General features: G+C 34.2%; 3 protein-coding genes across 3 annotated transcripts; all 3 read left to right on the top strand.

Moving 5' to 3' along the window:
- The first annotated feature begins 409 nt into the window (after positions 1-409).
- On the top strand, positions 410-8357 carry LOC112746982 (exocyst complex component EXO84A-like). Its single transcript, XM_025795074.2, has 7 exons — positions 410-583; positions 2319-2416; positions 2985-4035; positions 4653-5159; positions 5505-5693; positions 7942-8078; positions 8231-8357. The coding sequence occupies exons 1-7, from the start codon at positions 410-412 to the stop codon at positions 8355-8357; spliced, it is 2283 nt and encodes a 760-aa protein (XP_025650859.2).
- An 11549-nt stretch (positions 8358-19906) lies between these two features.
- Positions 19907-21615, top strand: LOC140179190 (zinc finger BED domain-containing protein RICESLEEPER 1-like). The gene is made up of 2 exons (XM_072217854.1): positions 19907-20594; positions 21044-21615. Exons 1-2 carry the CDS (start codon positions 19907-19909, stop codon positions 21613-21615), a joined length of 1260 nt encoding a protein of 419 aa, XP_072073955.1.
- Positions 21616-24205: 2590 nt separating this feature from the next.
- Positions 24206-26455, top strand: LOC112750147 (uncharacterized). Its single transcript, XM_025798718.3, has one exon. The coding sequence runs from the start codon at positions 24429-24431 to the stop codon at positions 26376-26378; it is 1950 nt and encodes a 649-aa protein (XP_025654503.1). The 5' UTR covers positions 24206-24428; the 3' UTR covers positions 26379-26455.
- Positions 26456-27931: the final 1476 nt, after the last annotated feature.

The raw sequence follows: 27931 nt of genomic DNA, 5'->3' as shown, positions 1-27931 counted from the left end.
AAAAATAAAAGTAACTTTATGTTTAGATATTTCATTTAAAAAAATCTTTTTGTTATTAATTATGTTTAAGTATAATAATATAAAAATATTTTTTTATTTATTTATTATATAAAAAATATTTTTTTAAAAATATAAATGATAACTTTTAAAAAATATTTTTTAATTTTTTAGTATTTTTATTTTTACTATTAAAAATTTACTAAATATATTAAAAAATAAAATAAAAAAAAATCTTTTTTCTATCAACTACACCAAACAAGCACTTTCAACTGATTATTCTTCGACGTGATTTTGTTCTCTGCATGTTCTGCAGATCTTCCAATTTATATAGCTATCTCAGTGTTGTGTGATTCGCATCAACGCAACGCAAGTGTTGTGAAGGAGGTAGGAAGAATCATAGAAAATGTCAATGGATCAGATGGCGTTTGTGACTCCGAGAGGGTCAATGTCGAGCATCGGAGACTCGACGGAGCTTGAGGTCAATCCCAATCTCACTCTCAGCGATAAGCTCAGGGTTTTCAAGAGTTCCTCCTTTGATCCCAATGCCTTCATCCAAACCAAATCCCGCGCCATGAATGAAAAGGTACCATGCATCATCATGCCAACCTTAATTAATTTATTCCAATAGTAATCCAGTTAGGTATATTTATTTTATACTACCAGTTTTCAAAGTGTTGATAATTTTGAAGAAGACCAACGTTGTATACCAAAAAACGCGGTTGTTCATTTTATTATAATGATTCATGTGCACATATTTTCTTTCTGTTAACATGTGTTTGCAGACACTCTATCTAGGTGCAAATTATATTATTCATGTGTGCACGTGTTCGTGTACATGAGTGATGCGTGTGCAACAGTTGATGGAATGTTAAAAGTTTGGTCTGTTGATCAACTGTTATCTTTTCTTGTTAAGAACTTGGGATGCATAAAAGTGACTGATTATAAATTTAATAGTGAATTGGAGAAGAGAGTATTGTACAGGATTCATTTACTATTTATTTTTTGAAACATGTCTAGAACACCTAATCATTTCTTTAATCATGGTGCATAATTTATAGTGTAAAACAAAGGAATTAAGAGATGTTTAAAGTAAGCACGAAATTAAACGTGCAAATAAAATGACAGCCTTTGTTAGTGTAGAACTGAAATGTAGTCTAGATGCTCTGCAAATGTCTGTGAGTATGTGCCAATATAGTAGGATACTTATATTTTTTATGACCGAGTTACATGTACCACTCTTGTGTACATAAAAACTGGTATATATTGTTAGTTTTTGTTTCTACAATAAATTCATAAACTATATCTAACGCCGATATAAAATCTTAAAATTTATGATTATCATATGATAAGAATATAATTAAAAAATATACCAGATTCATGTCAGTGTTGTTATTGGCTTGTGGTTATTCTTTGATGTTAGAGCCTAGTTCTTATCCGGGAACTTGTAACTTGTGAGTTATGGACACACTGTGGTTTAAATGATTGAACTATTTTGCAATCTCCTAATAAGTTTCTGTTTTTAGGTGTTTTTCTCCTCTTTTTCTTTTACCTTCACACTTTTTTATTGATGGCACAGAGAATAAATGTTGTTGAGCAGAGACATTTTTATTCTCTTATCACGTATTTCTTTTGAAAAATGTAACCTCTACTTTTCTATTCTGAAGAGAGGAGGAGGAATATCCTTTATTTTATTATTTAAAACTCTCACTAATTCTATTTCTTTTATTGAGTAACATCTATCATATTTATCTCATTATAATTAGAATTAGTTTTATTAATTACATAGACCACGTTATTATTTTAATAAAATAAGTTACAGATATTTATCATTTTTCTTTATGCCTCTTCATGAATAATGTATTTATGCTGCTAATAAATGCTGTACTGATGCTAAGTGATCTAGTAGCTTCTTGTTTCTACTATTTAGAAAATCCAGAAGGAAAAGCTTCCAACCAAATAGCATTTGTTGCAGGTTCTAGCCTTGCAACGTTTTTAGTTTTCATTTGGAATTACAGAACCATGTTTTCAGCAAAAGTGCTTTTGAGCAATTTCCAATAATACTTTGGAGATTTCCAACTGAAACCAAACATGCTAATAGGATTCATGCTGTTATAGATTTTGGTGTAGAACTCCTAGATATTAGTTTTGCATGCCTTGAAAGTGTCGTTGTAATTATAATTTTAATGCACTTAAGTGATTCTTATGCAGTTTGCCAAGTGCTAACACCATTAATTCTTGGCACATAAAGTCACATGGTAATGGAATAATATTATTACTTTAGTCTACCTATTCAATCAGCTTTTTTTCTCTGTTTACAGGAGATAAGGCATTTGTGTGTTTATCTTGTTGACCTGAAGAAGGCTTCTGCTGAAGAAATGCGGAAAAGTGTTCTTGCTAACTACTCAGCCTTCATTCGGTGAGCATGCGCGCACACACACAACCCTCAGTATGGTTTAAGGGAATTTGTTAGTGCTAATTGCATATCTTAGCTCAGGAACCTTTGTTGCTGCTGCTATGTTTCCAAGTTGTTAGGAGAAGGCATGTGATTAAATTTGTAAAGCATGTTTGGTTACTACCATTGTGCATTTACATAGGTCACTTTTGACAAAAAAAAAAAAAAAAAAAAAGAAGCACACAGATATTAAGAAATTATTAACTTAAAACTTATTTAGAGTATTTGGACTAATTTAATTAAAACTATTTAGTGCACACTGTCAATCAGTGAGTTGCCTTGAGAATGAAAATACGGGGATAATTAGACAACTAAAGAAAGAATCCATAATATAATCAAATCTAGTATCAAACCATATGGATATCATCAAGTATCAAACTATATCCCTCTCAGCCGGCATTGCACTTTTAAACATTTGAATAAGGGACTATCACTGATGATTGTTGTAATTCCAACATAAAGGCATGCACTATGAGCAAGCATGATTACGATTGCTATGTTGAAAACTATCTGTGAAAATCTTTATATGCAGTACATCCAAAGAGATTTCGGATCTTGAGGGGGAGCTAGTTTCCATGAGAAATCTTCTGGTGACGCAGGCCGCATCAGTTCATGCTATAGCAGAAGGTTGTCAGCTTAGTACCTTGGTTGCTAGAAAAGAAAACTCGGACATGGAAGAGATACTAAGTCAAAAAACGGATCTATCCAAGACAGAGAAATGGCTGATAGAGTTTCTAGAAACGCTGGAGGTTTTATTAGCAGAGAAAAGAGTGGACGAAGCGATGGCTAAGTTGGAAGAAGGCAAAAAAATGGCAGAAGAAATTACTAGAGAGAAACTTCTGAGTCCAGTTTTGTTCCAGGCATTGGAAGATGCCCTTGCTGATAAGAAGAAAAAATTAGCTGATCAGCTAGCAGAGACTATGGGCCAGTCATCCACTCGAAACTCAGAAATTCGTTTCACAGCTTGGGCTTTGAAAAAGCTAGGAGACGGTCCTCGTGCTCACACATTACTACTAAATGCACACAAAGAAAAGTTGCAGCGTAAAATGAATGGTTTTGAGTCCACCAATGATGGAAGGGTTAAAGCGGCTGGTCAATACACAACTAGCCTTTCACAGCTTGTCTTTTCCATCATTTCACGAGCTGCAACAGATTCTTTGACAGTGTTTGGCAAACAAGAGCCTGCATATAGTTCGGAGCTGGTTACTTGGGCCGTAGGGCAGGTTGAGAATTGTGCTCTTCTCCTAAAGAAGCGCATCCTTGCCTCGGCTGCTGCTACAGGAAGCCTCAGAGTTGCAGTTGAAAGTGTTCATGTTTGCATGAGCCACTGTCAACTGTTGGAGGCTAATGGATTGGCCCTTTCCCCTGTCTTGCTCAAACACTTTAGACCATTAGTTGAGCAAGCATTGAACAATAATTTGAAAAGAATTGAACAAACCACTGCTGCAATTGCTCTTGGAGAGGAATGGTCACTTGTTTATGCACCAACCAGCAGGAATTCAGGCCTCGCTCCTGCTTCTTCTGTTTCATCATCCCAGCCAAAACTTTCAAGTAGTGCTCACAAATTCAACTCATTGGTTCAGGTGATTATTCTTTTTAACAAGGTGCATTTTAGCCTTTTAACTTGTATGCTGAGTTATTTTAGTCCTTCAAATTTTTAGTCTCTCAACTTTCAAGACGTGAGTTAAGTTCTTTTATTCCATTTATATTTTTGCACTATCCTATTTTATTGATATGTCACACTAAACTGATAAAAAATATGTTCAACTTAGTTATTGTTTTGGTGGACTAATTTATTTATTTTTTAATTGATTCTACATCTGAAGTGATGCTGGATGCTCTCGTGTTAATTAATATGACAAATAAATGAAAAATGAGATGGCACAATGACTATAAGCTAAATTTTAAGAACCAAAAGAATTCATGCATACAATAGTTTTTGGTAGACCTCACACATACAATCTCAAAAGACTAAAATGAACTTGTACTCATATTTTTCATCTTAATATAAATGTTATCCAGGCTTGATTTGACAACTGTTGGCATCTGATAGCTTCTGTAAGAAAGAAAAGCATTGCCAAATAGCCTTGACAAAATAACTTTTGTCAACCAGAAAGTGAGGAACAAGAAGCTCAAAGTGAGTATTTTTCATGTCCTTTGGCTCAAAATGAATAACTCTTTGGTTTGATTGTTTGTGTAGGAACTTTTTGAAGATGTAGAACCTCTTGAAATCTTACAGTTAGATGGTCTTGCATATGAAGGCCTTCTACGGGTGTTCAACTCCTACATCAATCTGCTGATAAATGCATTACCAGGTTCGGTAGAAACTGAGAACCTGGAAGGTACATCAGTTCATAAAATTGTAAAGATTGCTGAGACTGAAGCACAACAGATAGCAGTGCTAGCCAATGCAATATTGCTAGCAGATGAATTAATCCCTCGTGCCGTTGTGAAGCTTTCACACAGCAGCAAAGGTGATGAGTCTCATAGAAAAGGATCAGACAAGCAACAAAGGCTTCCTGAACAGCGCGAATTGAAGAAGAGACTCCAGCGGGAAGTTGATCGCCTCAGAGACAGTTTCTGCAGGCAGCATGCTCTTGAGCTCATCTTTAATGAGGAAGGGGAAACACGCCTCAATGCAATGATGTATTTGAGTTTAGACGGACAAGGCCAACAACCTGAATGGTTTCCTTCTACAATTTTTCAGGTACTATAATGTGCTTTAGCATTTTAAATACTATTTTATCCTTCAAATTTTAACTATTAGTTAATTGTCACATTTTTACTAATTTCGCTTCAAGTGAAACGTCGGCATACCAGGTGCTTTTGAACTACAACATTGGTCAATGTTACATGTCACGCCACATTGACAAACAATGATGGTTGATCAATGGTTGACTAAAATGACCTATCGGATGTGATTTCAGGGACAAAAGACAAGCATATTGAACCTTTACTCCTACTCTGAAACATTCATAATGCATAGATACATGTACTGTAGTATCTCTTAATTCTAATAGGGTTTAGTATATCATGTACTATGATGGTTCAGGAGCTCTTTGCAAAGCTTACAAGAGTGGCAACAATTGCAACAGATATGTTTGTGGGAAAGGACAGGTATGCAACCCTTTTGTTGATGAGACTTGCAGAGTCTGTGATCCTTTTTCTTGCTGATGACCAAACCTTCTGGGGAGAAGTAGAGACAGGCCCAACGCCTTTGGGTCCTCTTGGCCTTCAACAGGTACTCACTTTGAACATTAGTTCATTGAGTCTTTTTCTTGTTGTGAGTGACTCCCGTCTTACATAATCTGAGCTAAAGCTCTGTTGATGCTCTATAAAAAAGGATGCTAAAGTATTAGAAGAAGCCATTAGGAGCCTATAAAAATAGGAAAAGTCTAGGACCAGTAATTTTTCCAAATTCTGGTCAGCATGTGAGAAAAGTGAGTTATTGGATGAAATTTCACATCAATCTCATACCATTAAAATCATCATTGATGGCTATTTGATGGCTACAAATCACAAAAATTACTAGCCCTTAGCACTCCTCATAAAAATAATATATAATATATTCTATAAAGGAGAGTTGTATGGTGATATTAGTTTTGGTAATTAAAGGTGGAATGAGTTTGACCTATAAATAAAATATTGACATATGGCCAAAAAAATTAAATTTAACATTAAAATGATTTTCTCTCTCTTATAATTTTTATGATTATTTTTATCAAAATAATTTTTTATAATTATTTTTATAATTATAAAAATAATTTAAAAAAAATAACACTAAAATAATTTTAATTATATTTATAATTATTATTTTATTATTATTTTTATTTTTAAAAATAATTTCTTATAATTATTTTTATGATTATTTACTAAAATGATTTTTTTATAATTATTTTTATTTTTTAATTATTTTTTATTATTATTTTTAATAATTTCTAAAACTAACATCAAAATAATTTTTAATTATTTTTTATTTTTAAAGAATAATTTCTTATAATTATTTTTATTATTACTTTTACCAAAATTATTTCTTTAATTATTATTATTATTTTTACCTTTTTATAATTGTTTTTTTTATAATTTTGAAAAACTAACACCAAAATGATATTCTTTCTCTTGGTGTTAGTTTAAAAATAATCATAAAAAATTATAAGAGAGAAAATATCATTTTGGTGTTTGTTTTTTAAAATTATAAAAAGAAAAAATAATTATAAAAAAATGTTTTGGTAAAAATAATAATAAAAATAATTAAAAAATAATTTTACTGTTATTTTTAGAAGCTATTAAAAATAATAATAATAATAACTAATTAAAAAATAATTAAAAAAAAATCATTTTAGTAAAAATAATCATAAAAATAATTATTAAAAATTATGTTTTAAAAATAAAAATAATTATAAATATAATTAAAAAATTATTTTGATAAACATAATCATAAAAGATTATAAAAAATTAATGTTACTATAGAAGTTCATACTATTCTTAATCACCAAAATTAATGTTACTATAGAAGTTCCTTCTATAAATACTTAGAATGGGCCACACACACTCATGTGAGTGGGTGAGACAGTGAGACTTTCCAACTTAGTCGACATGAGTCGTTGTAACATGCTTCATTTAGAAAGTAGTAAGTGTTTGCTAAATGGAATGTAAATACTAAATAACAGTATAATAATGACAAATAGTGATGGTATTCAATGTAATTTTGTGAAACCATTTAGATATATTCAAAGCGAGCCATAATGTATTTTGAATGTGATATAACATAGATATAGTACAAAACACGATATACTTATGTGAGCGTGAGTGACTATTGAGATAAAATAATATATTTGTATATTTATATGAGAAATTGTTGTATTTTGATGTCCGAATATTTAAGTCAAATAAATAGTCAAATATATTTCTAAAAAATTACATGTTTAATTAAATTTATTTTTAAAAAAATTTAAGTTGTTTATATTAATTTTTCTATCACTTTTGTTGTTCATTATATCAGAATTTGATAATATGACACGTTAAGTAACGTTACATTATACACTTGATAGTCCTAATTGACTACTAAATATAATAAATTTATAAAATTAAATTAAATAAATATTAAATTAAGAGATTTCAATACTTCAAGGTCCCCACAATTTAGGATTGATTTGATCTAATTGCATAAATATATCATGTTAGCAGTTAATTAAAACTACCAGAGATATGTACTATAGTCAATATAGTATTACTTAATATACCACATCAGCAACTTTTAATGCCGCAGCAGAAGTGACAAAAGAATTAATGCGACTAAAAATTCGGAGACTAATTTAAAGAACGAATGATATTTCAGAGAATATTTTCATCATCTATTGAACTCATTAATATACTGTAGATTTTTAAACAGAATTCCAAACCAAACAGCTACTTATTTGAAAAGTTAATTGAGACTAATCTTTTGAATGAATAAAATTAACACTTAGAACCCATTATTTCATGTGCAGCTTTATTTGGATATGCAATTTGTGATGATATTTGCATCCCAAGGTCGATATTTATCTCGTCATCTGCACCAATCTATCAAAGACATCATCAGTAAGGCTATTGAAGCTGTTGCTGCTACAGGACTAGATCCCAACAGGTACATCTACTTAGCATCAAGAACATTAATGGCGGAAATATGTTTATGTTCTATAACTTCACATTGATATAGAAATGCATCATATAAGAATATTTATGATCAAATTGCCCACAATCTACTGCTTCATAGTAATTGAACTTTGGTCATGGCAGTATATTGCCAGAGGATGAGTGGTTTGTTGAAGTTGCTCAGATTGCCGTAAAGACGTTAACTGGGAAAGCTGCCTTTGATATAGATGATGATGTCGGTAGCCCCTTTGCCGCCGGCGCTTACAACTAACCAGTGATAATTGGTTTTATTGTCAGCTGCTTCATTCACATGGAAGTAACATCATTTCATACACTAATCAATCCTGCCATATATTGTAGATAGAATCAAAGAAGAAATTGAAGAGTAGCATTATCTATCAACTGGCTAAGGTTACTCACAGATTGTTCAACGAATGTGTTTCTTTTCAATTTGAGTGGGGATGGACGGATTAGAGTTTAGCTGTTATTCTTGCCTTTGTAAAAGAATTTTTATATTTCCTTCTAATCAAATCTTTACGTTTGTAAGAATTCTAAGTTAGGAGTTGATTAAGTCAAATATTTTTTTATTTTTTATGTGATTTGTAAGAATCAAAAATAATTAACGTAGAATAATAATAAATTAATTATTTGAAACAAGTTCGAAAAATTAGAAATATTAATTAAAAAATATAAAGGTAAAATTTGAATTTAGTGAATTTTTTTAAACGAAAAAAAAATTTTTTTACTGAAAATACGTAAATGCGTATCGATAATTTAGTAGGCAGTACCGGTTTAAATGTGTCTGGTACCGCATATGAGTGGATAAATTTAGGAAATTGAATTTATTAATTAGAAAGATAAAAATAATTTAGATTTGAAAACTGGACGCTAATTCTAAAGGTTTGGCCCAAAGTTGGTCAAACAAACATAAAACGCTAACGGGTTGAATTGGACTCAAGTTGAGCTCAAACCCAATATTTGTATACAACTTTTATCGAGCATTCAGCTCATTTTAACCTAATTTGAGAGAGAGGGGCACTCAACTTGTGAAAAGAATAAGGAAACCCTATTTCACCATTCATCTTCATCTTAGCTTGTTTTGCTTGTAACTTGATCTACGGAGCTCCGATTGACGAGTCGTTTGTAGCCACGCGAAGCTCTCATCGAGCTCTTCAATTCTAGCTAAACAAGTTGGTAAGAAATTAGATTTCTCTAGCCCAGTTCTCTCTTCCCAATAAATTCAAAACTTTGCTTATGGTGAATGAGTGATTTTTGTGATTTTGAGTGTTTAGGTACAATCTAGCACTTGATTGTTATTGGGTTTTGTACTAATCAACGTTGGATAAGGTGAGCATATTTGAATCCCTTGTGAAATTTTGTATTTAGGAACCCTAGATATTGATTTTTATGAATTAATTGTGTATAGCTTGATAATTGTGATATTGGGAGCAATTGGAGTTGAGTTGGTGGCTTGATTGAGCTTGGTTGTGATCAATTGGTGATTTTGGTGCATATTGGTAATCGGCCAAGGTATGGTTTCAATTTTCTCTATGTAATATGTAATGTTTCGTGACACTTAGGCCAGTAGACCTTAGGATAGTATTGAATTGGTTGTTGATAATTGTTGGATTGATGATGTATGATAATTTTGATGGATGTGATGATTTTGATGAGATCATGATGTTATTGTTAATGAATGATGTAGAGTATTGATATTGGTGTTGAATGATGTAACTTATGAGGATTGAAGATGATATATGATGAATGAAGTTTATGAATGGTTGAATTGTGCAAATTTGTTAATATTGATATTTTGATTTGGAAGTTGTAGGTTTTGTTGGATTATGGTAATAAAAAAAAAAAGGTGGAAAGATTAAGTAAAATAGGTATGGAAATGATTAAAGTGCAATGAAATGGTAATTGTAGTGTGTGGTAGTATTTCAATGAAATTGGGTAGGTTTGGATTGACTAAGTTTTGGAAGTTTTGGAAACTAGAGAATGTTGCATGGTTTCGTAAAACATTATTTTTAATGAACTTTGGCATATCATAACTTGAGCCTTAGACATTGAAATGGAATATTTTTTTATTTTAAATTAAAGATAATTTCAAGAACTTTAAAATGATATAAAGTTTGAGGAAAATGGAGTTTTATAGAGGAAGTTATGAGCGTTTGAAGTTCGGTGCAAAAATCTGAAATTCTGTAGCTTTAAAATTTTTCCAAGTTTGCTAAGGCTCGCGTACGCGGCACACGCACGCGTACGTGGGTAATGGATTCTGTCTAGCACTTCCGTATACGTGGCGCATGGACGTGTGCGCGGCATGGTCCAATATTACTTGGATGCATACGCGGGCACTGCATACGTACGCAGACGACCCAAATTTCAAGGCATGTGTACGCGGGGCAGGAGTTCGTGTACGCGAAACTCCTGTTTTGCTGAAAAATAGTTTTCTTCACCTTTTCAAGGATTCTCTAGCTTTCTAAACTTTTTAAATTACCGTTTAAGATTTCTATCTAGTAATTAGGTCCTAAGACTATTAGAGGTGAGTTAGTAAATTAAATTGATGAATTTCTATATAAGTTTAGAAGACGACGACTAGGCTTGGAAAGTTCTGTGGATAGAATAGCTTGAGTATCTGGGCGGAGTGTTGAAGTGACAATGAATTGAGAAACATAAATGATTATGGTTAATGAGATGAATATAAGCAAACTTGTGCTATGAGCAGTGATCTCTGAGATTGAATATGTGATTTTGATATGCATTGTTCTCCGTCATAGGGGCTGTGGCAGTGATAAACCCATATTTTATGATATATTTTGTGCTTAATTTGAGTGATTTATTCAATCCTTCACCCACTTATTCATATTAATTGCATGATTTTACTTCTCCTTTCTTATTATGTGATGTATGTGAAAAACATGTTTCCTATGCTTAAAAATTAATTATTTTAATTACCCTTATTATCATTCGATACTGTGATTAGTGTGTTGAGTAGTTCCAGATCTTCTAAGGCAGGAATGACTCAAAGGATGGAAAGATAACATACAAAAAATGGAAGGAAAGCACAAAACGGAGTTTTTGGAGAAACTGGCATCCACACGATCGCATGGGCGACGCAGACGCATGCCAAGCGCGAATCAACAGCGACGCGGTCGCATGACTGACGCGATCGCGCGCCTTAAGCAAAACACATATGACGCGGCCGCATGACTGACGCGACCGCGTGACAAGAAAAGCTCCGAATGACACGACCACGTGACCCACGCGGACGCGTGACAGAGGCTACGCACCAGAAATTGCAGAAAACGCTCCCAGCGATTTTTGAAGCCCTTTTTGGCCCAAATCCAAGTCCAGAAGGCATAGACCAGAGGTTATGAAGTAAGGGAAGGCATCCATTCAAGAGGGCTGGCCAATTTAGTTACTTTTGATGATTTAGATTTAGTTTGGAGAGAGGTTCTCTCCTCTCTCTCTTAGGATTTAGGACTTCTCTTAGTTTTATGAGTGACTCTCGATCTCAGGTTTAATGTTCCTTTACTTTAAGCTTCCCTTTCACTTTTATTCATTCCATTACTTTAGTTGATTATTTATTTTTGCCATTTAATTTATGAATTCTTCTATGTTCTAGATTATTTGAATTAATGTTATTTGAGGTATTTCAGTTTATTATTGCTTTCTTTTATTTATGTCACCATTGCTTTCAATCTGAAGACATTTTTACTCCAGCAAATTTACTTTTTCCTTTTTGGTCTTGGTTAAGAAATCAGTAACTCAAGAGTTATCTTGGCTCAACATAATTGATAACTGTTATCTTTGCTAATTGAATTGACTTTCAATAATCCCAATCTTTTCTTAGGAAATAAATAGGATTCGAAGGTCAAACTAATTAATCCATTGACTTTCCTTTGCTTTAGCAAAGGTTAACTAAGTGGAATTAAGATTCAATCTTCTTTATTATTGAGAAGGGTAACTAATTTGGACTTATAATTTCTCATACCTTGCCAAAAGTTTGCTTTACAGTATTTATTTATTTTAATTGCCATTTAAATTATTTGTCATATTTGTTCCTCATTCTTGAAACCCCAAATTTACAATCTCCATAACCAATAATAAGAACATACTTCTCTGCAGTTCCTTGAGAAGACGACCCGAGGTTTGAATACTTCGGTTAACAATTTATTTAGGGGTTTGTTACTTGTGACAACCAAAACGTTTGTATGAAAGGACTTTTGAAGGTTTAGAAACTATACTTGCAACGAGGATTTATCCGCAAATTTCTAGACCACGCGAAAGTTCCTCTCATCAGGCAGTCTCCCGCCTACGTTCGGATGTGAGGACTGTGGCAGTCTCCTGCTCACATGACATGCATTTAATTGGTAAGTTGCTATGCGCCTCGGGCAACGGCTATGGCAGTTTCCCGCTTGTCAAGGTAGTGGTGCCGGCATAGGGGCCGAGGCAGTCTCCTGCCCACGTTGAGATGTGAGGACTGAGACAGTCTCCCGCTCACATAACCTTCTCTGCCGCCAGAGTGAACTCGGGAACTATGACCCGAAAGATTGTGTTAGGCACTATATCTCACGGGGCACAAGAAAGAGTGAGCAAGGCACTATATCCCTGGTCGTGGCAGAAAGGTGACATCCCGGGGATGTGTCGGGTTGGCAGTTTGAACCGACAAGTTATATTACGAGCCAAATAGGATAGACATTCATCATATGCATCTTTTACATGCTTGCTTGCTTTGATTACTTGAGTTATGCCTATTTGAATAACATGCCTAAATGCTAGTTGATTTACCTGCTATATATGTATACTATTTGTGCTTTATTTGTTTATATTATATGTTTTACTGGCGTTGAGGAGGATCGGTAAGCAGTGGCGATTGGATCGCACGGAAGGTAGTTGTTGAAGGTTGTGGGACAGCGGTGATTAGTATTAATTAGAAATCTCTTAAGTTAGAATACCGTAATTACGATTTATATTCTATATTTCATTAAGCTTGAATAACTGTATCGAGATGAAGTTCTAGGATTGCCTTTGGCGTCCCGAAATCTTATATCTTATATATTGGGCACTGTTACCATACTGAGAACCTCCGGTTCTCATACCATATGTTGTTGTTGTTATTTTTCAAATACAGGTCATAATCCACCTCGGTGAGTTGCGGGATGGTGACAGAGCGGAGGATCTTTTGCTATCTTTTTGTATTTTGGTTATTATGTTGTAGTTCTCTCACTTTTGTAATTTATACTTTGTTGCCTTAGAGGCTAAACTTGAGAGACAGGATGTAAATGCTATTTTAAATCAAATACTCCGTTAAGTCTATATATAATTAGTTAGCCTAAACTCCGCGGGCTGCAGCTAGTATTCTTTTAGCTATTATACTTATATATATCTATATCCCTTGTGATATTTTGTATCCTTATCTCATGTATCTTATCCTTACGCTTTTAGTTATCACGTGAACGCTTCGCGCTTTTCTATCTTTGTTTTGAGCTTTATTTCTTCATTGGGCTTCTAGTATTATTAATTCTTTCTATATATAATATTATATGAGCTTTAGAAATGTTGTGGCACTTTGTTATCCTTTGGTATACGGCATGAGGTAAGGTTTAGGGTAATAGGGTGTCACATGATTAAGTCAAATATTAATCTCGTTTGCTATGTTTGGTTGCTTTGCAACAATGTTTAAATGGAAGAATTCATACACATTATTTATTCAACTCCGCTAGGTAACCAACAGGGATCCAGCCAACTCCTATCAACTCTTGTTGGGCTGGATCCCAAAACCCCACAAAAAAAAAATAATTCCCTTCTTTCCTTCTTGATCCTAATTCAAAATTTAGCTTTAACCTTTTCACATACTCCTTTTCACCACCATCTATGTTCTTCTTCTCACCTCCATCAACGGCACTATCTTCATTGCTCAACATCCTTCACTCGCCGTCTTTGTCCCCGTCGACATGTCTCCTCGACGTCGCCTCTGCCTACCACCTGCCCAGCCCGAGTTGCTCCCCCCACTCGCAAGGACATCGTCGTCTTCAACACCACAACAAAACCCTGCCGCTACTGCTTCTCACGAAGGTTGACACCGCCGAAGCGCCGCCGATGTTGGTTCTCACGGAGGTTGACGTTGCTGCAGGAGTCCTTCTTGTCTGAAAGCGTTGCCGTAACAACAACCGCCTCTGTGTCCATGCTGCCCCGCCGCGTCTTGCCGCCGAGCGTCGCACGCCGCTCTCTGCAATCATCCCGATGTTTTCCAATTGGTTAGTATATTGTTAGGGTTTTAAGTAACAGTAGATGTTTTTACTTTGTTTCAGGGTTCAGATTCTTGGTATTCGTGGTTCTTATATGATGCTCTTCTAATTTTTGTTGGATTAATGGATTTTTCATTGATTTCAATTGTTGGATGTTTCTTCTGGGATAGTTTGATATAATTTCTTTGTAACTTTTCTCTAAATTGCAGTTCATTGAGCTTCTTTAGTTCATGCTTATCTTAATGGGAATATAATGGTGTATATTGATTTTAAGGCCGAATTTTGATTTTGGACTTTCATGTCATGTAATTTCATTTAATTTTCATTTGCCACTATGTGTTTGTTACTTGGTTATATGTATGTTTGGTGTAACTTTGCTATTTTTTGCTATATGCTATGATGAGTTTATTGGCTTTTTATTGGTTATATGCTACAATGAAAACACCATAGAATTGGATTTATCAAAAATCCATCATTACTAAACACCAATTAACTATGATAAAATGTTGAATTAGTCATGAATGGCTAGTCTTTGTTTATAACTTTGGTAAATTTCTTCTGTTGTTGATTTAGGAGCAAAGTAGGAACTTGTAAATGGTTGATCACATGGTGCTTGATATGAATTCCTAAGAGAAGGTTTGTTCCAATTTTCTGGGAGATGCATAGCTGGAGAAGAAACAAAAGATTGTGTAATATAGAGAAAGACTTGATAGGACCCTTGCCTCACCTGATCTTACAAATGATGAGATGTTCAAAAAACTTGTCGAAAGCCAACTTTTATGTTCTTTAGAACAAAAAGTATAATGTCACAACATTTTCTTGCGTCCTTTGAATTCATTTAGGCAGAAATGGTACTAGTTTGGTGGAGCCATTATTTTTAGTTAAATTATTCTTTTATAGGTTCTTAAAATGCTTTGTTTGATTAATTAGCATACAAGGAGAAGTTGTTAGAAATGAACATGGCAGAGGTGTCTAATTTTCTTGATACAAGAGTGCTTCTTCAGATGATATCTTTTTGCTTTTGTTAAACACTGGTTTTATTTTAACCGGTTGATACTTAGATGTGTCTTTAATAGATGTGTCTTCTATTGGATGTGTCTTATGTTTAAAACTTATTTAGATGTGTCTTTAATGAATGTGTGTTCTGTTAGAAGTGTCTTTAATGGATGTATCTTCTGACTAAATAATTTTCCTAAATAGGGGTGTGTCTTTAATGGCTGTGTCTGCTGTTAGATGTGTCTTTAATAGATGTGTCTTTCGTTTAAAACTTGCTTGGATGTGTCATTAATTTCATAACTACTTAAAATCAAGTAAGGTTTAGATTCGCTCTGGTGCACCCTAATCTAATCTTTGAATACAAGCCCGGTAAGGAAGACCAACTTTTAATCAAGACTATAAAAAAATGAAATAGATAATTATTTATCATATGATCTGAAGATAATTGACTACAACCCAAAGTTCATAGTTCATGAAACTAAACGATAAACTTCATATTTGAAAAAAATATTATGTCATATTCCGAGGTTGATAATACACAAGCAAACAGCATGTTTGAATAATAGGCTTGTAAGCAACACCACTATACATTGTAGTTATCATGCTTTAGGCATCTAATTTCAACAAAATATTAACAACTTCACAGTCACCTATGCAAAAAGCAGAAAATCTGACTAAAGAATTTAAGAAACATTTTAAAAACAAATCAATTAGTTATTATTTTGGTCAGGCTCAGCATCAGAGGACACCGCAGGGTCTTTAGATGGAGTAGGCTGCCTTGATCTATCTGATTCAATTGCCCCTCCCAGCATATGATCTGCTAATACAGAAAAGAAAATTAAATTTGAAAGTTAGAAACTTATGTGATCAAGCACCAACTATATTCTAGAACTAAGAAACATAATCATCAACCTGAACCACTTATCTTCACCACCATGCTCTTGGCAATCTGGATCTCTGCTTGATATGAACTCACAAGTTTGATCTGCAACCATAAGACAAATTCTACTTTAAAAACAACATTATTATTTTCTTTAATGACCAACACATTTAAAACAGGATCCTGAAAATGCAAAAACCATTCTTGTGATTACATGTCCTCAAAATCATTCTTGATTTTCAACTTTAAAGCTTTGAGATCCTGATAAAACACAGGATGTTATAAGCATTATCACAGTAAATGCAGAAAACCACTAAATTAACAAAACAAGAATAATCTTCATTAGTAATAACAGAACACAAAATCTCTAAAATCAACTAACAGCGCAAATTGCACAAGGACCCAACAACAACAAAAAAATCATGAATTCCAATATAGATCCAACGTCTGCCACCCTCATCATCATAGTTTATAACAGAAATAGCATAACACCAACAAAAATTCCAAAACCAGTGAATGACATACTTGATCATCCAAAATTCAAATACCATACACATGCACTTGGACAAATAAAAAATTTAGAGAGGGAGATTGAACCATTGAGTGACTGTACCTGATTCAGATTCGAAAACAATGCGCCGGTGTTGATCTCTCGGGAGGCCTACAGCAGCGACCAAATAAAACGGGCTGGCGGCAGGAGGAGATTGACGTGGAAGGGCCGGCGGCACTGGCTCAGAAGACCTGCAGCAGCGACCACTCAGACGTGTGAAAGGGTTGCAGCGATGGTGGCGACGCCGCGAATCGCGACGAGAATGGCGATGCAGTGGTGGCGAGCTGCAAATCGTGACGAGGGCGCTGTGGTGGTTGGCGGCGCTGCGAATCGCGACAATAATGGCTCTGCGGCGGTTGGCAGCGCTGTGAATCGGGAGGGAGGCGCTACGGACTACGGTGGTGGCGGGTTGCAAATCACGATGAGGAGGGCACTGTGGTGGTCGGCGGCGTAGCGAATCGCGACAAGAACGGCTCTGCGATGGTCGGCGGCATCGCGAATCGCGAGGGAAACGCTGCGGTGGTTGGTGGCTGTGCAAATCGCGAGGGATGACGACAGTGAGAGTAGTTTTAGTGGGGGTGAGACGAGATTGCGGAGCATTATCACGATGAGAAAGAGGAGAATACGGGATTAAGGGGAATTTACTAATCTTTATAATTTAAAATGGTAATTAATGCTGATTATTCAGATTTAATTTTTTTAATTTTAAATAAATAATTATTAATTATAATAGTTAAAATTTGGCTGATTATAACTTGTAAGTTGTCCCCTACTACTTTTCTTATTTAAATACCTTGTTTGAAACCTAGGAAGACCCTCTTAAAATTCAGCCTTGTATAATTAGGGGTGTATAAAAAAACTGGTTTGACTGAACTGAACTGAAACTGAATTGAAACTATTTTAAATAAACCAGTTTTTTAAATAAAAAACTGAACTGAAACCATAGTTTTTTTATAAAAACTAGTTTATTAAAAACCAGTTTTTATGGTTCAGTTTAGTTTTAAACCAAATCAAAATTGGTTTATTCACATCAGTAACTTCAATCTTCCAAATCAAAACTGGTTTGAAAAATGTGAAAACCTCAAAAACCCTAATCGCCGTTTCAACATCCTCTCTCGTCTCTCCCCTTCTGCCGCCGCAACCAACCCACCGCTGCCACCATCAGAGTCGCCGTCGTCGAACTAGTCGCCGCCGTCGAACTAGTCGCCGCTGTCGCTCACTATCGTCACTCGTCAACTTCTACAACTTCAAGTTCTGACGCTGGTTGCTGCCGTTGCTACCATTCCTCTCTCGTCTCTCCCTTGCTGCCGCCGCTACCAACCCACCACCGCCATCATCACTGTCGCTACCAACCCCTGCTGCTGCCATCTAACACAGTAGGTAATCACCGTCGTTACCCATTTCTATTTTAATTTAATTATTACAGCTTTTTTGTCTTTTTTAGATTCTGGCATTTTTATTTTATTTTGGTATGTTTAGGTTCATGGCATTTTAGTATTTTATGATATATATTTATCTCCATTGATTCAAGAATTTTGTGTTTGGGAGTTGGAGGAAACGGAAGCAAAATGGATGGCTTTTAGTAAAAGATTATAGTAAGATTCTGAGCTTGTTCACTAAAATCCAACTCACAAAAGACTTGCATACCTCGTATTCTTGGTACAAGGATCTATTAGAATAAACATAGACATCCTAGTGATTTGAAGTTGCAGAATCCTGGAAGTGTTGCCCCTGCCACCAATTCAAGGCTCAAACCACTTAATCCTAAACCTGCTCAATTGATGACTATGCCCTAATGCCCCTTTGTTGTTGCTTTCACTATTTTGTAGAACTGAATGTATTGCTTGTGAGTTAGATTTCTCAATTTAATTTTAGCATCTTGGTTTAATGAACTTGGTATTTTCTTAGTAGAAACTAAGAATTTTTATTACATAGAGATGTACTAACACTAGCAACCATTTAAAAAGAGTCTGAAACGTTTATTATTGGAATGATTAACATGACACATTCTAGTTTGATATTCTACTACGGTAAATTACATTTCATAACTTTCATGTCATTTCTTAGCATAAATGCAACATTTAATCTTTGTCTCTTCTGGTAGTTTTATCTTTTGTGATTGGTAGATGACGTCTTCTAGTTCTATGCATGTATATATATATGTTATCTAATTGTAAACGTTGTAGTTTTTTTTTGGGGGGGGGGGAGATAAGTTTCCTTGTCCTTGTATCTGATTGTTGCAATGTTGCCACTTCAGAATTCTATGAAGCTTAAACTCATGTTTCTTGCTTGGGGAATAATCTTCCATTACATTTTGTTTTGCAGCTGGAATTGTAATTGAGGAGAAGAATTGGCCACCATTTTTTCCAATCATACATCATGATATTACAAACGAAATTCTAGTTCATCTTCAACGAATTGAATATGTTGCATTTTGCTCATTGTTAGGTATGTTTGCCTATCTTTTGACAGTATTGCTTTAATTTGCATTATCATGTTGTTTTCAGGCTAGCAACTCTTGAGGCTTTTTTCCTTTTCATTTCTTTTATGGAAGCATTGCCTTGTTACATTTTGACCTTAAATAAAATGTATCTATAATGTGTATTTTGCATGTTATGTTTTTGGAGGTGACATATGCTTATCATATTCAAGTATTTCTCCTAATGTGTGTGATGAGTTGCTTATGAGTTATGATTAGTGTAACACTTTCTAGTGCTGTATTATTTCGTGTGTTCCTGAGGCAAATATAATTGCCGTGTTAGATACTTAGATGCAGGGTATCATTAACTTTAGCATTTCAGACACTTACAGCTTTAGTTAGATACATGGTTCTTTTGTTTCTGTTATGAAACTATCCTATATACTTTGTTGAAAAATAAAGGACCAGCCATAGTTTGTTTCGCTTCTCTTTTGTAGCAATTTTCAAGAAGTAAAGAAAAGAATTTTCTGTCTCTGTATTTTTGCCTAAGGTACCATGGTAAAACTATATGCTAGATGTAGTTATTGTAAAACAAATATATATAGGGTATGTAGTAACTACAAAATGAAAATGAATTTTATTATTAAATTGAGAATCTTAATTATGTTCAACGGATAGGAATACATACAACAAATTTATTATTCAATACATTAGGCTGCCAAAGATGTCTGAGAGAGAGGAGCATTCAAATCATGTTGTTCCTCTTGCTCATCCCTCATTACCTCCTCAACCTAGTGGATCTTCTGGGCATAAAAATCGATCAGAGATATGGGAACATTTCATTCCAATCGAAGGGATAGAGAAGTATGCGAGATGTAAAAACTGCAACGGTCAAATAAAATATGCGGGGGGAACAAGTGCTATGCGGCAACATTGGAAGCGATGTTTTGACTTGAACAACGAACAGAGCAAGAGACAAAGGATAGAAGGGGGAACAAGTGGTCTTATATCCTCACCAAGTGTTACAAAGTTTGACCAAGCAGTATCTCGAAGTATCCTCACTGAGATGTTTGTGACTGAAGAGCTAGCTTTCCGATTTGTAGAAAGAAATGTGTTTCGAAGGCTCTTGCATAGCTTGCAACCTAAGTTTAAAATCCCTTCGCGTACTACATTGGCCCGTGATATACTTTCTTTTTATGAAACAGAGAAAATGAAGTTACAAAGTTATCTCTCTCATAATTGTCAAAAAGTGTGCCTTACAACTGACACTTGGACGACATCGAGTCAAAATTTGACTTATATATCTCTAACGACACACTTTATTGACAATGATTGGAAGTTGCAAAAGAGAATATTGAATTTCTGTCGGGTTGAGGGTCATTCAGGAGAGGTACTTGGTAGAGCTATTGAAGGTTGTTTGGATGCTTGGAAATTGCATCAAGTTTTACAGTTGATAACGCAACTTCTAATGATGGTGCAATTTTATACTTGAAAAAGAGATTAAATGCATGGAATAGTCTTGTTTTAAAGGGGGACTATCTTCATATGCGTTATTGTACTCATATCCTAAATTTGATAGTGAAAGATGGCTTGAAAGAGATTGATGATTCAATTACAAGATTTTGCAATGCAGTAAAATATGTCAAGTCATCTCCTATGAGATGTGAAAGCTTCAAAGCGTGCATTGAGCGGGAGAGTATCAATTATAAAGGGTTTCTTTCTTTGGATGTCGAAACTCGGTGGAATTCAACATATTTAATGTTGGAGGCAGCATTGAAGCTTTGAGCAACGTTTGATTTGCTTGAGTTGCAAGATGATAAATATATTAATGAGCTGAGCAAATCTTATGGTGTGCCTACAGATGATGATTGGACTTATGCGGAGTCAATTTTACCATTCTTGAAAATATTCTATGATGCTACATTGCGCATTTCTGGGAGTTTGTATGTTACTAGTAATAAATACATGAAAGAAGTCTTTAGCATCGGAAGAAAAATCAAGTTGCATTGTGAAAATACTGATTTGAGCATAAGGTTAATGGCGTCCAAGATGCAAAGAAAATATGATAAGTATTGGGAAACTCCAAATGTCATTAACATGTTGTTGTTGATTGCAATTGTGCTTGATCCATGTCACAAGTTAGATTTTGTAAATTGGATTTTGGATGAGTCATTTGGTGTTGAAAAGGGAGGAGAACTCAAGTCAAAATTGTCTACTTGCTTGAATTCCCTTTATAATCACTACCAAGGCAAAGAAGATGAATCTCAAAGCAATCAAGATGCAATGATCAATGAAGAGGATGAAGATGATATCCTGAATATTTATTTGCAGTCAACTGGACGTGATTCAGATGCTAAATCTGAACTTGACAGATATCTGAAAGAAGATTGTGAGCCTAGAAACAAGTCGGCAGAGTTGGATATTTTGGGTTAGTGGAAAGGAAATTCAACCCGATTTTCTATTCTTGCACGTATGGCTCGAGAAGTTTTAGCCATACCGGTTTCTACAATTGCTTCTGAGAGTGCGTTTAGTACAGGAGGAAGGATTATTGACCCTTATCGGAGCTCCTTGACACCATATATGGTGGAAGCTCTTGTATGCACTCAAGATTGGGTAATAGATGACCCTTTTGGACTAATTGAAAATTTTGAAGAGATCGAAAAAGTTGAACAAGGTAATATATTTTTTTTCTTATTGCTTGTTTGTTACTAATTGTTAGTTTTCTATAATTAATGAGATATTTTTTATGTAGGGAGAAATTCTTCAACAAATGTTGGCACGCTTGTTTCTCTTGAAGATGATTAGAATATTGTAATAGGCCAAAATTGTGTTAGATTTGAATTAGTTTATTTTAACTTCATTTAGGTTAGTGTCATATTATATCATATTTTGAATGTTGTCATTGAACAAAAAGTAAGACCATGCTTTAGTTTATTAGTATGTGAATATTTTATGATTCTTTCAACTTTTGATTTAGAGAGAGGGGAGAGAGAAAGTAGAAGGGAAAGAGAGAGAGAGAAAGAGGGAGGGAGGAGAGAGAAAGTTGAAGGGAGAGAAAGAGAGAAAGGGGAGAGAGAGAGAGAGAGGAAATGGGAGAGAAAGGGGGAAAGGGGGGAGAGAGAGAGAGAGAGAGAAAGAGAGAGAGAAGAAGAAGAGAGAGGGAGATAGAGAGTGGAAGGGGGAGAGAAAGGGGAAGGGGAGAGAAAGAGGAAAGAGAGAGAGAGAGAGAGGGAGAGAGGGGGTAGGGGAGAGAGGAGAGAGAGAGAGAGAGGGAAAAGGGGGAGAGAGTGGGAGAGAGAGAGAGAGAGGAGAAGGGAGAGAGAGAGAGGAAGAGGGAGAGAAAGAGGAGGGAGAGAGAAGAGAGAGAGAGGAGAAGGGAGAGAGAGAGAGATAGAGAGAGAGAAAGAGAGATAGAGAGAGGGGGGAAGGGGGAGAGAGGGGAACGGGAGAGAAAGAGAAAAGAGAGAGAGAGGGAGAGAGAGAGAGAGAGAGAGGAGAAGGGAGAGAGGGTGGGAAAGGGGGAGAGAGAGAGAGAGAGGAAGGGGGAGAGAAAGAGGAGGGAGAGAGGGAGAGAAGAAAGGGAGAGAGAGTGGAAAAGAGGGGAGAGAGAGAAGGGAGAGAGATTGGGAAAGGAGAGAGAGAGAGAGGGGGGAAGGGAGAGAAAAGGGGAGAGAGAGAGAGAGAGAGAGAGAGAGAGAGAGAAAGAGAAAGAGAGAGAAGAAGGGAAGAGGGGGAGAGAGAGGGTGTGAAAACTAGTTTTAGCCTATAAACCAATTTAAACTAATTTTTTTTTAATTAAAACCAGTTTTATTTTTATGAATTGGTTTAAATTGGTGCACTGTATTATAAACTGGTTTAAAACTAATTTCTTATATGACAAAATAGTTTGGTTCAATTTTTAAACCATTTAAAATGGTTTAATGCAGTTTCAGTTCAGTTTATGAAAAAACTGAACCATACATGTATAATGTACTTACTTTTTGGTACTTGTATAAAATAATTAAGCACGCATTAATCATTAAAGAAGGTTCACAAATTTAAGCGTTCTATTGGAATTTCAAACTAGTGCACTAAAATTTGAAACAGATATATTTAAAAGACAATAAAAATCCATTTAAATTAATCTAAACTTATTTTATTTTATATTTATTAATTATTTTTAAAATTAATACATAATATTAGATGTAATAAATATCTAATTTTAGATATTATATATATAAAATTATAAATATTATGTTAAATAAAATAATTTTAAATTATTATCTTTCTAACATTATTGAATTATAATATTTAAATTATCTCCTCTTTTTAAGTGTACGCATTAAATGTTATATTTGGATGTTATTAAATTATATAAAAAATAATTTTAAAAAATATATTTTAAATAACGTTAATGTGTTCGACAAATCTTTTAAAATAAAAGTAAAAATATTATAAAGATAAAAAAATATATTTTTTTAAAAAACTTGACAATTTTCATACCTGAGCATAATTGATATAAAAAAATATTTTCATATCAAACATTTAAACATCAAATTATTTTAAATTTTTTAAAAAATATGATCACTTGAAAAAGATAATGCTGTTAAAACCTCGAGTTGATAAACATGCAAAGGGAAACTTCCAAATTTGCAGATCCATCAGAATATATCAAACGTTATAAGATTAATCATATCCATGTGATTGGTTAGCTGTCATTCTTCAAATAGGAAATTTAGTTCCAACTACTACATCACATTACATTACAATATCTTAACATAGAACTCCTAGATTTACTGATTACAAACAAAGAGTGAAACATGTATTTAACTTGATTATATCATTTATTTGTGTACTTTACAGCTTAAGCTGAATTAGGCCGGGCAAACTTTCAAGTAACTATGGTCAAAGGTTTAGTTACTAATAACTTGATGTATTATGAGTACAAAATTTCAGTCGATAATCTAGGTAACCAAATGGGCCATTCTTTGGAATCTATTACTCTTTAGTACTTTAAAGCACAACATGATCAAGAAAAATATGCTTTAGTAAGCATTAAAGTTTAAAAGGGATACCTGAAAGTGACAAAAAGGAAAAGAAAGCTAAGCCTGAAAAACCAACACTAATTTGGTTTTATCTGTGTCTTGGTGTACATGGTAAAATTTACCTGTCTAAGCCAACAAAACATTCTTAAGAGCCTTTTCAAGTGTGCAAAGCAAAAACATTCCACAAGATAAGGTAACAAACACACTTCCATTCTCAACAACATGGAGAAATATCAGTATCAACTGATATTGAAAATAGTTTCACTGCTTTTAACAGTGAAAATTGCATTTGGAGAATGGTGCAGTTCACAAGACTTGGAAGGTTTGATTGGTTTCAAGAATGGAATTCAGATGGATACATCTGGAAGATTGGCAAAATGGGTTGGTCAAAGATGCTGTGATTGGGAAGGCATTGTATGTGATAATGCAACAACATCAGGAACAAGAAGAGTGACACAGATTCATCTTCCAGGGTTCATTTCCACAGATAAAGACTTGTTTCAAACCCAAATGATTGGTCACTTTTCACTTTCCATCACACTTCTCACCTCACTTGAAATCCTTGATCTTGGAGGCTTAGTAGGCCTCAGTGGAACAATTCCACAAACACTTGGCATGCATCTGCAAAAGCTCCAAAAGCTTTACCTTTATGGAAACAACTTAACAGGCTCAATTCCAGAAAGCATTGGTGAGTTGCAAAACCTACAGCAACTTGCAATTCATGAAAATAGGTTATCTGGGTCAATTCCTTCTAGCCTTGGAACCCTAAGAAAACTGAAAAGTTTGCTGCTTTATTCAAATAAAATCTCAGGTACATTACCACTCTCACTTGGGAACTTGACAAATTTGGTAGAATTGGATCTTCATGAAAATTCCATCAATGGTCACATACCAAATAGCATTGGTCAGATGCAGAATCTTGAAAAGCTTGACCTTTCAAGCAATTTGCTAAATGGGAGAATCCCTTCATCATTATCCAATTTAACTTCCATTTCACTTTTGTATTTGGACACAAATAATCTTGAGGGAACAATCCCATTCCCTTCAAGAAATGGTGGTGAAAATATGCATTCTTTAGGGTTCTTGAGGCTCAATGATAACAATCTAAGTGGAAATTTACCTTTCAATTTCGGTCAACTTGTTTCTCTTCAAAGGGTATCATTGTCAAACAACAAACTTGAAGGTGCATTGCCTTCAAGTTTGGGGAATTTGCATCATTTGACTGAGATTTACCTAAGTGGAAACTTTTTCTCTGGCCAAATACCAAAATCATTAGGCCAAATTTCTCACCTCATAATGTTCAACATTTCCAAAAACTTGATTCAAGGGCCATTGCCAAAAGAGATGTCAAACCTTCAAAATCTTCAAAAAATTGATCTCTCTTTCAACCCTTTGAACCTCACTTCCATCCCCGAATGGCTGCCAAGTCTATTGTCGCTCTCTGGCATTTACCTTGCAGGCTGTGGAATCCAAGGCCGAATTCCAGAAGTTTTGAATACAATCAAAAGTCCAATTCAGGAATTGGACTTATCAATGAACTTTCTCAGTGGAAGCATACCTTCATGGATAGGTTCCTTCAGCCAACTCTACTTATTGAACCTCTCAAGAAACTCACTTGATTCATTCATCCCTCATTCCGTTGCGAAATTGCGCAATCTTGCAATTCTTGATCTTCACTCAAATAGGCTTACAGGATCCATAATTGAGGCATTTGAAATTGAACAAGATTCCACTGGAGGATCACTAACATACCTGGATCTTTCACATAACAATTTCTCTAGTGGAGTTGAAGAAATTGGTGTAGGAGGGCAATTCAACATTCAATTTCTGAATCTTTCTCACAACAATCTGAAGGGTATGTTGTCAAGTTCACTTGGGAGGCTAAAATCCATTCACAGTTTGGACTTGAGCTTCAACAAGTTAGCATCAAATTTGCCAGAGTTTCTTGCAAATTTGACCACATTGGAGATACTTAGGCTGCAAAAGAATCACTTTAGTGGCAACATTCCTAATGCATTTCTCAAGCTTAGAAAGTTGAAGGAGTTGGATCTATCAGATAATGTTCTTGAAGGGGAAATTCCAGAGGGTGAACCTCTGATTAACTTCCCTGGTAGTTCTTATTCTGGTAACAAAGGTTTGTGTGGAAAGCCTCTTGGTCCTTGTAAACTCTGAGGATTCTTCTTCCCTCACATGTCATTGTAAGAACCCTGAAATTTTATTCATTATTATTATTATTATTCTATCATCAACATATTAATCATTCCAAGTTCATTCACTTGGAAAAAAGTGCTTGAGATTTCTAAATTTAAATTCAGCCTTCTATAAATGAAAACTTGAACCAAAATAGAGAATTTTCTGTGCAGGTAACATTGAACCGATATCAGGATTCAGTTATGTGAAACTTCTAATTTTCTATTAACTTAATATTGCAATAAAGATTCTTTTATTTTTTGTGGTTTTTCCTTTCCCTTCTTTGGTGCTTTCTTTCCACAGTGAGTATTAAATATAATTTAAACAAAATGTTAACTGAGAATAAAGCTACATTAGTGAAGGTTATATATTAACCATGAAACTGTTTTTGTCATTTTAATGGTACATCCTCACATGAACATGCTCAAATTTGTAGATAGTAGATTCAATCTAAAATATTGACGCGTGTTCTACAGTTAATTTAACCAAATTAAACTAGAGAAGACAGTTGATAACTGGGTGTAAAATAAAAATCTAATGTTTTTCGATTAAACTAACTACATAACACATACTAATATTATTCGAGTTTGAATCTTTGTAGGTGAAGATAATTTTAGAAATCTTCATCTAAATTTCCACCATAAGATGAATAGAAAAAAGAGTTAACCTAGATTAGTAGAAACATATAATGACACCACAGTTAACTGCTCCTGTAACAATTTTTCTTTTTTCAATTAAAAATAAAACAAAATAAATTTCAGTTTTTTTTTTTTTTTTCTGAATTCATTGGTGCAAACCTCATTTGGATGTGTTGAAGTTGGAGTAGCACATCCACCAGTTGCTTTCAATCACAATGCACACGCTTTCAACTGCTACGACACCAATAGTTTGTACACTTCATTTATTTTCCAATGGTTGTACACCAATCTGGCTTTTGGTTGCTGCCGTGAAATGATAGAGACGTGTCTCTCTCATATTTTATATTTTAGTGTACAAAATTTTACTTCAAAATCGTTGGAAAAATATCTCTTTATATCCATCTATTTTAAAATTTTAAAAAAATAACTAATTTTTTAAGAGAAAAATTTAAAGCCAATGAATAATAGTTCAAATGGCATAGTCTTCCCATACTCAATTAAGAGGTTGCGGGTTCGAATCTCCTATTTTTGGTAAAAAAAAAATTAGAAATTTTCCTACCATTATGTTTTTCAACATGTTTCGTTTTCTAAACATTTAAAGTTGTTTTTAATTAAAATCTATAGATATAAAATAAAAAATGTTAGAAGAACAGTAGAAAATTTTTTTTTGGTTAGTAGTTAGTTAATAATATTTAAAAGTGTAGAACTAAAGATTAAAGTATGTTGTAAATTATTAAACTAAAAAAATTAAATTAGTAACTAAAAATATTAATTAAAAATAATAAATTCTGCTGGTGGTTAATTTTTGTTTATATAAAACACATATACATAATAATTAGGACATACATAAGTATATTTCATTACATTGAAATAGGGTCAGAGAGATAGTAAAATTGG

Source organism: Arachis hypogaea, chromosome 15, assembly GCF_003086295.3.
Source record: "Arachis hypogaea cultivar Tifrunner chromosome 15, arahy.Tifrunner.gnm2.J5K5, whole genome shotgun sequence".
Classification (NCBI taxonomy): Eukaryota; Viridiplantae; Streptophyta; class Magnoliopsida; order Fabales; family Fabaceae; genus Arachis; species Arachis hypogaea.
This window is presented reverse-complemented; position numbering and strand designations above follow the sequence as displayed.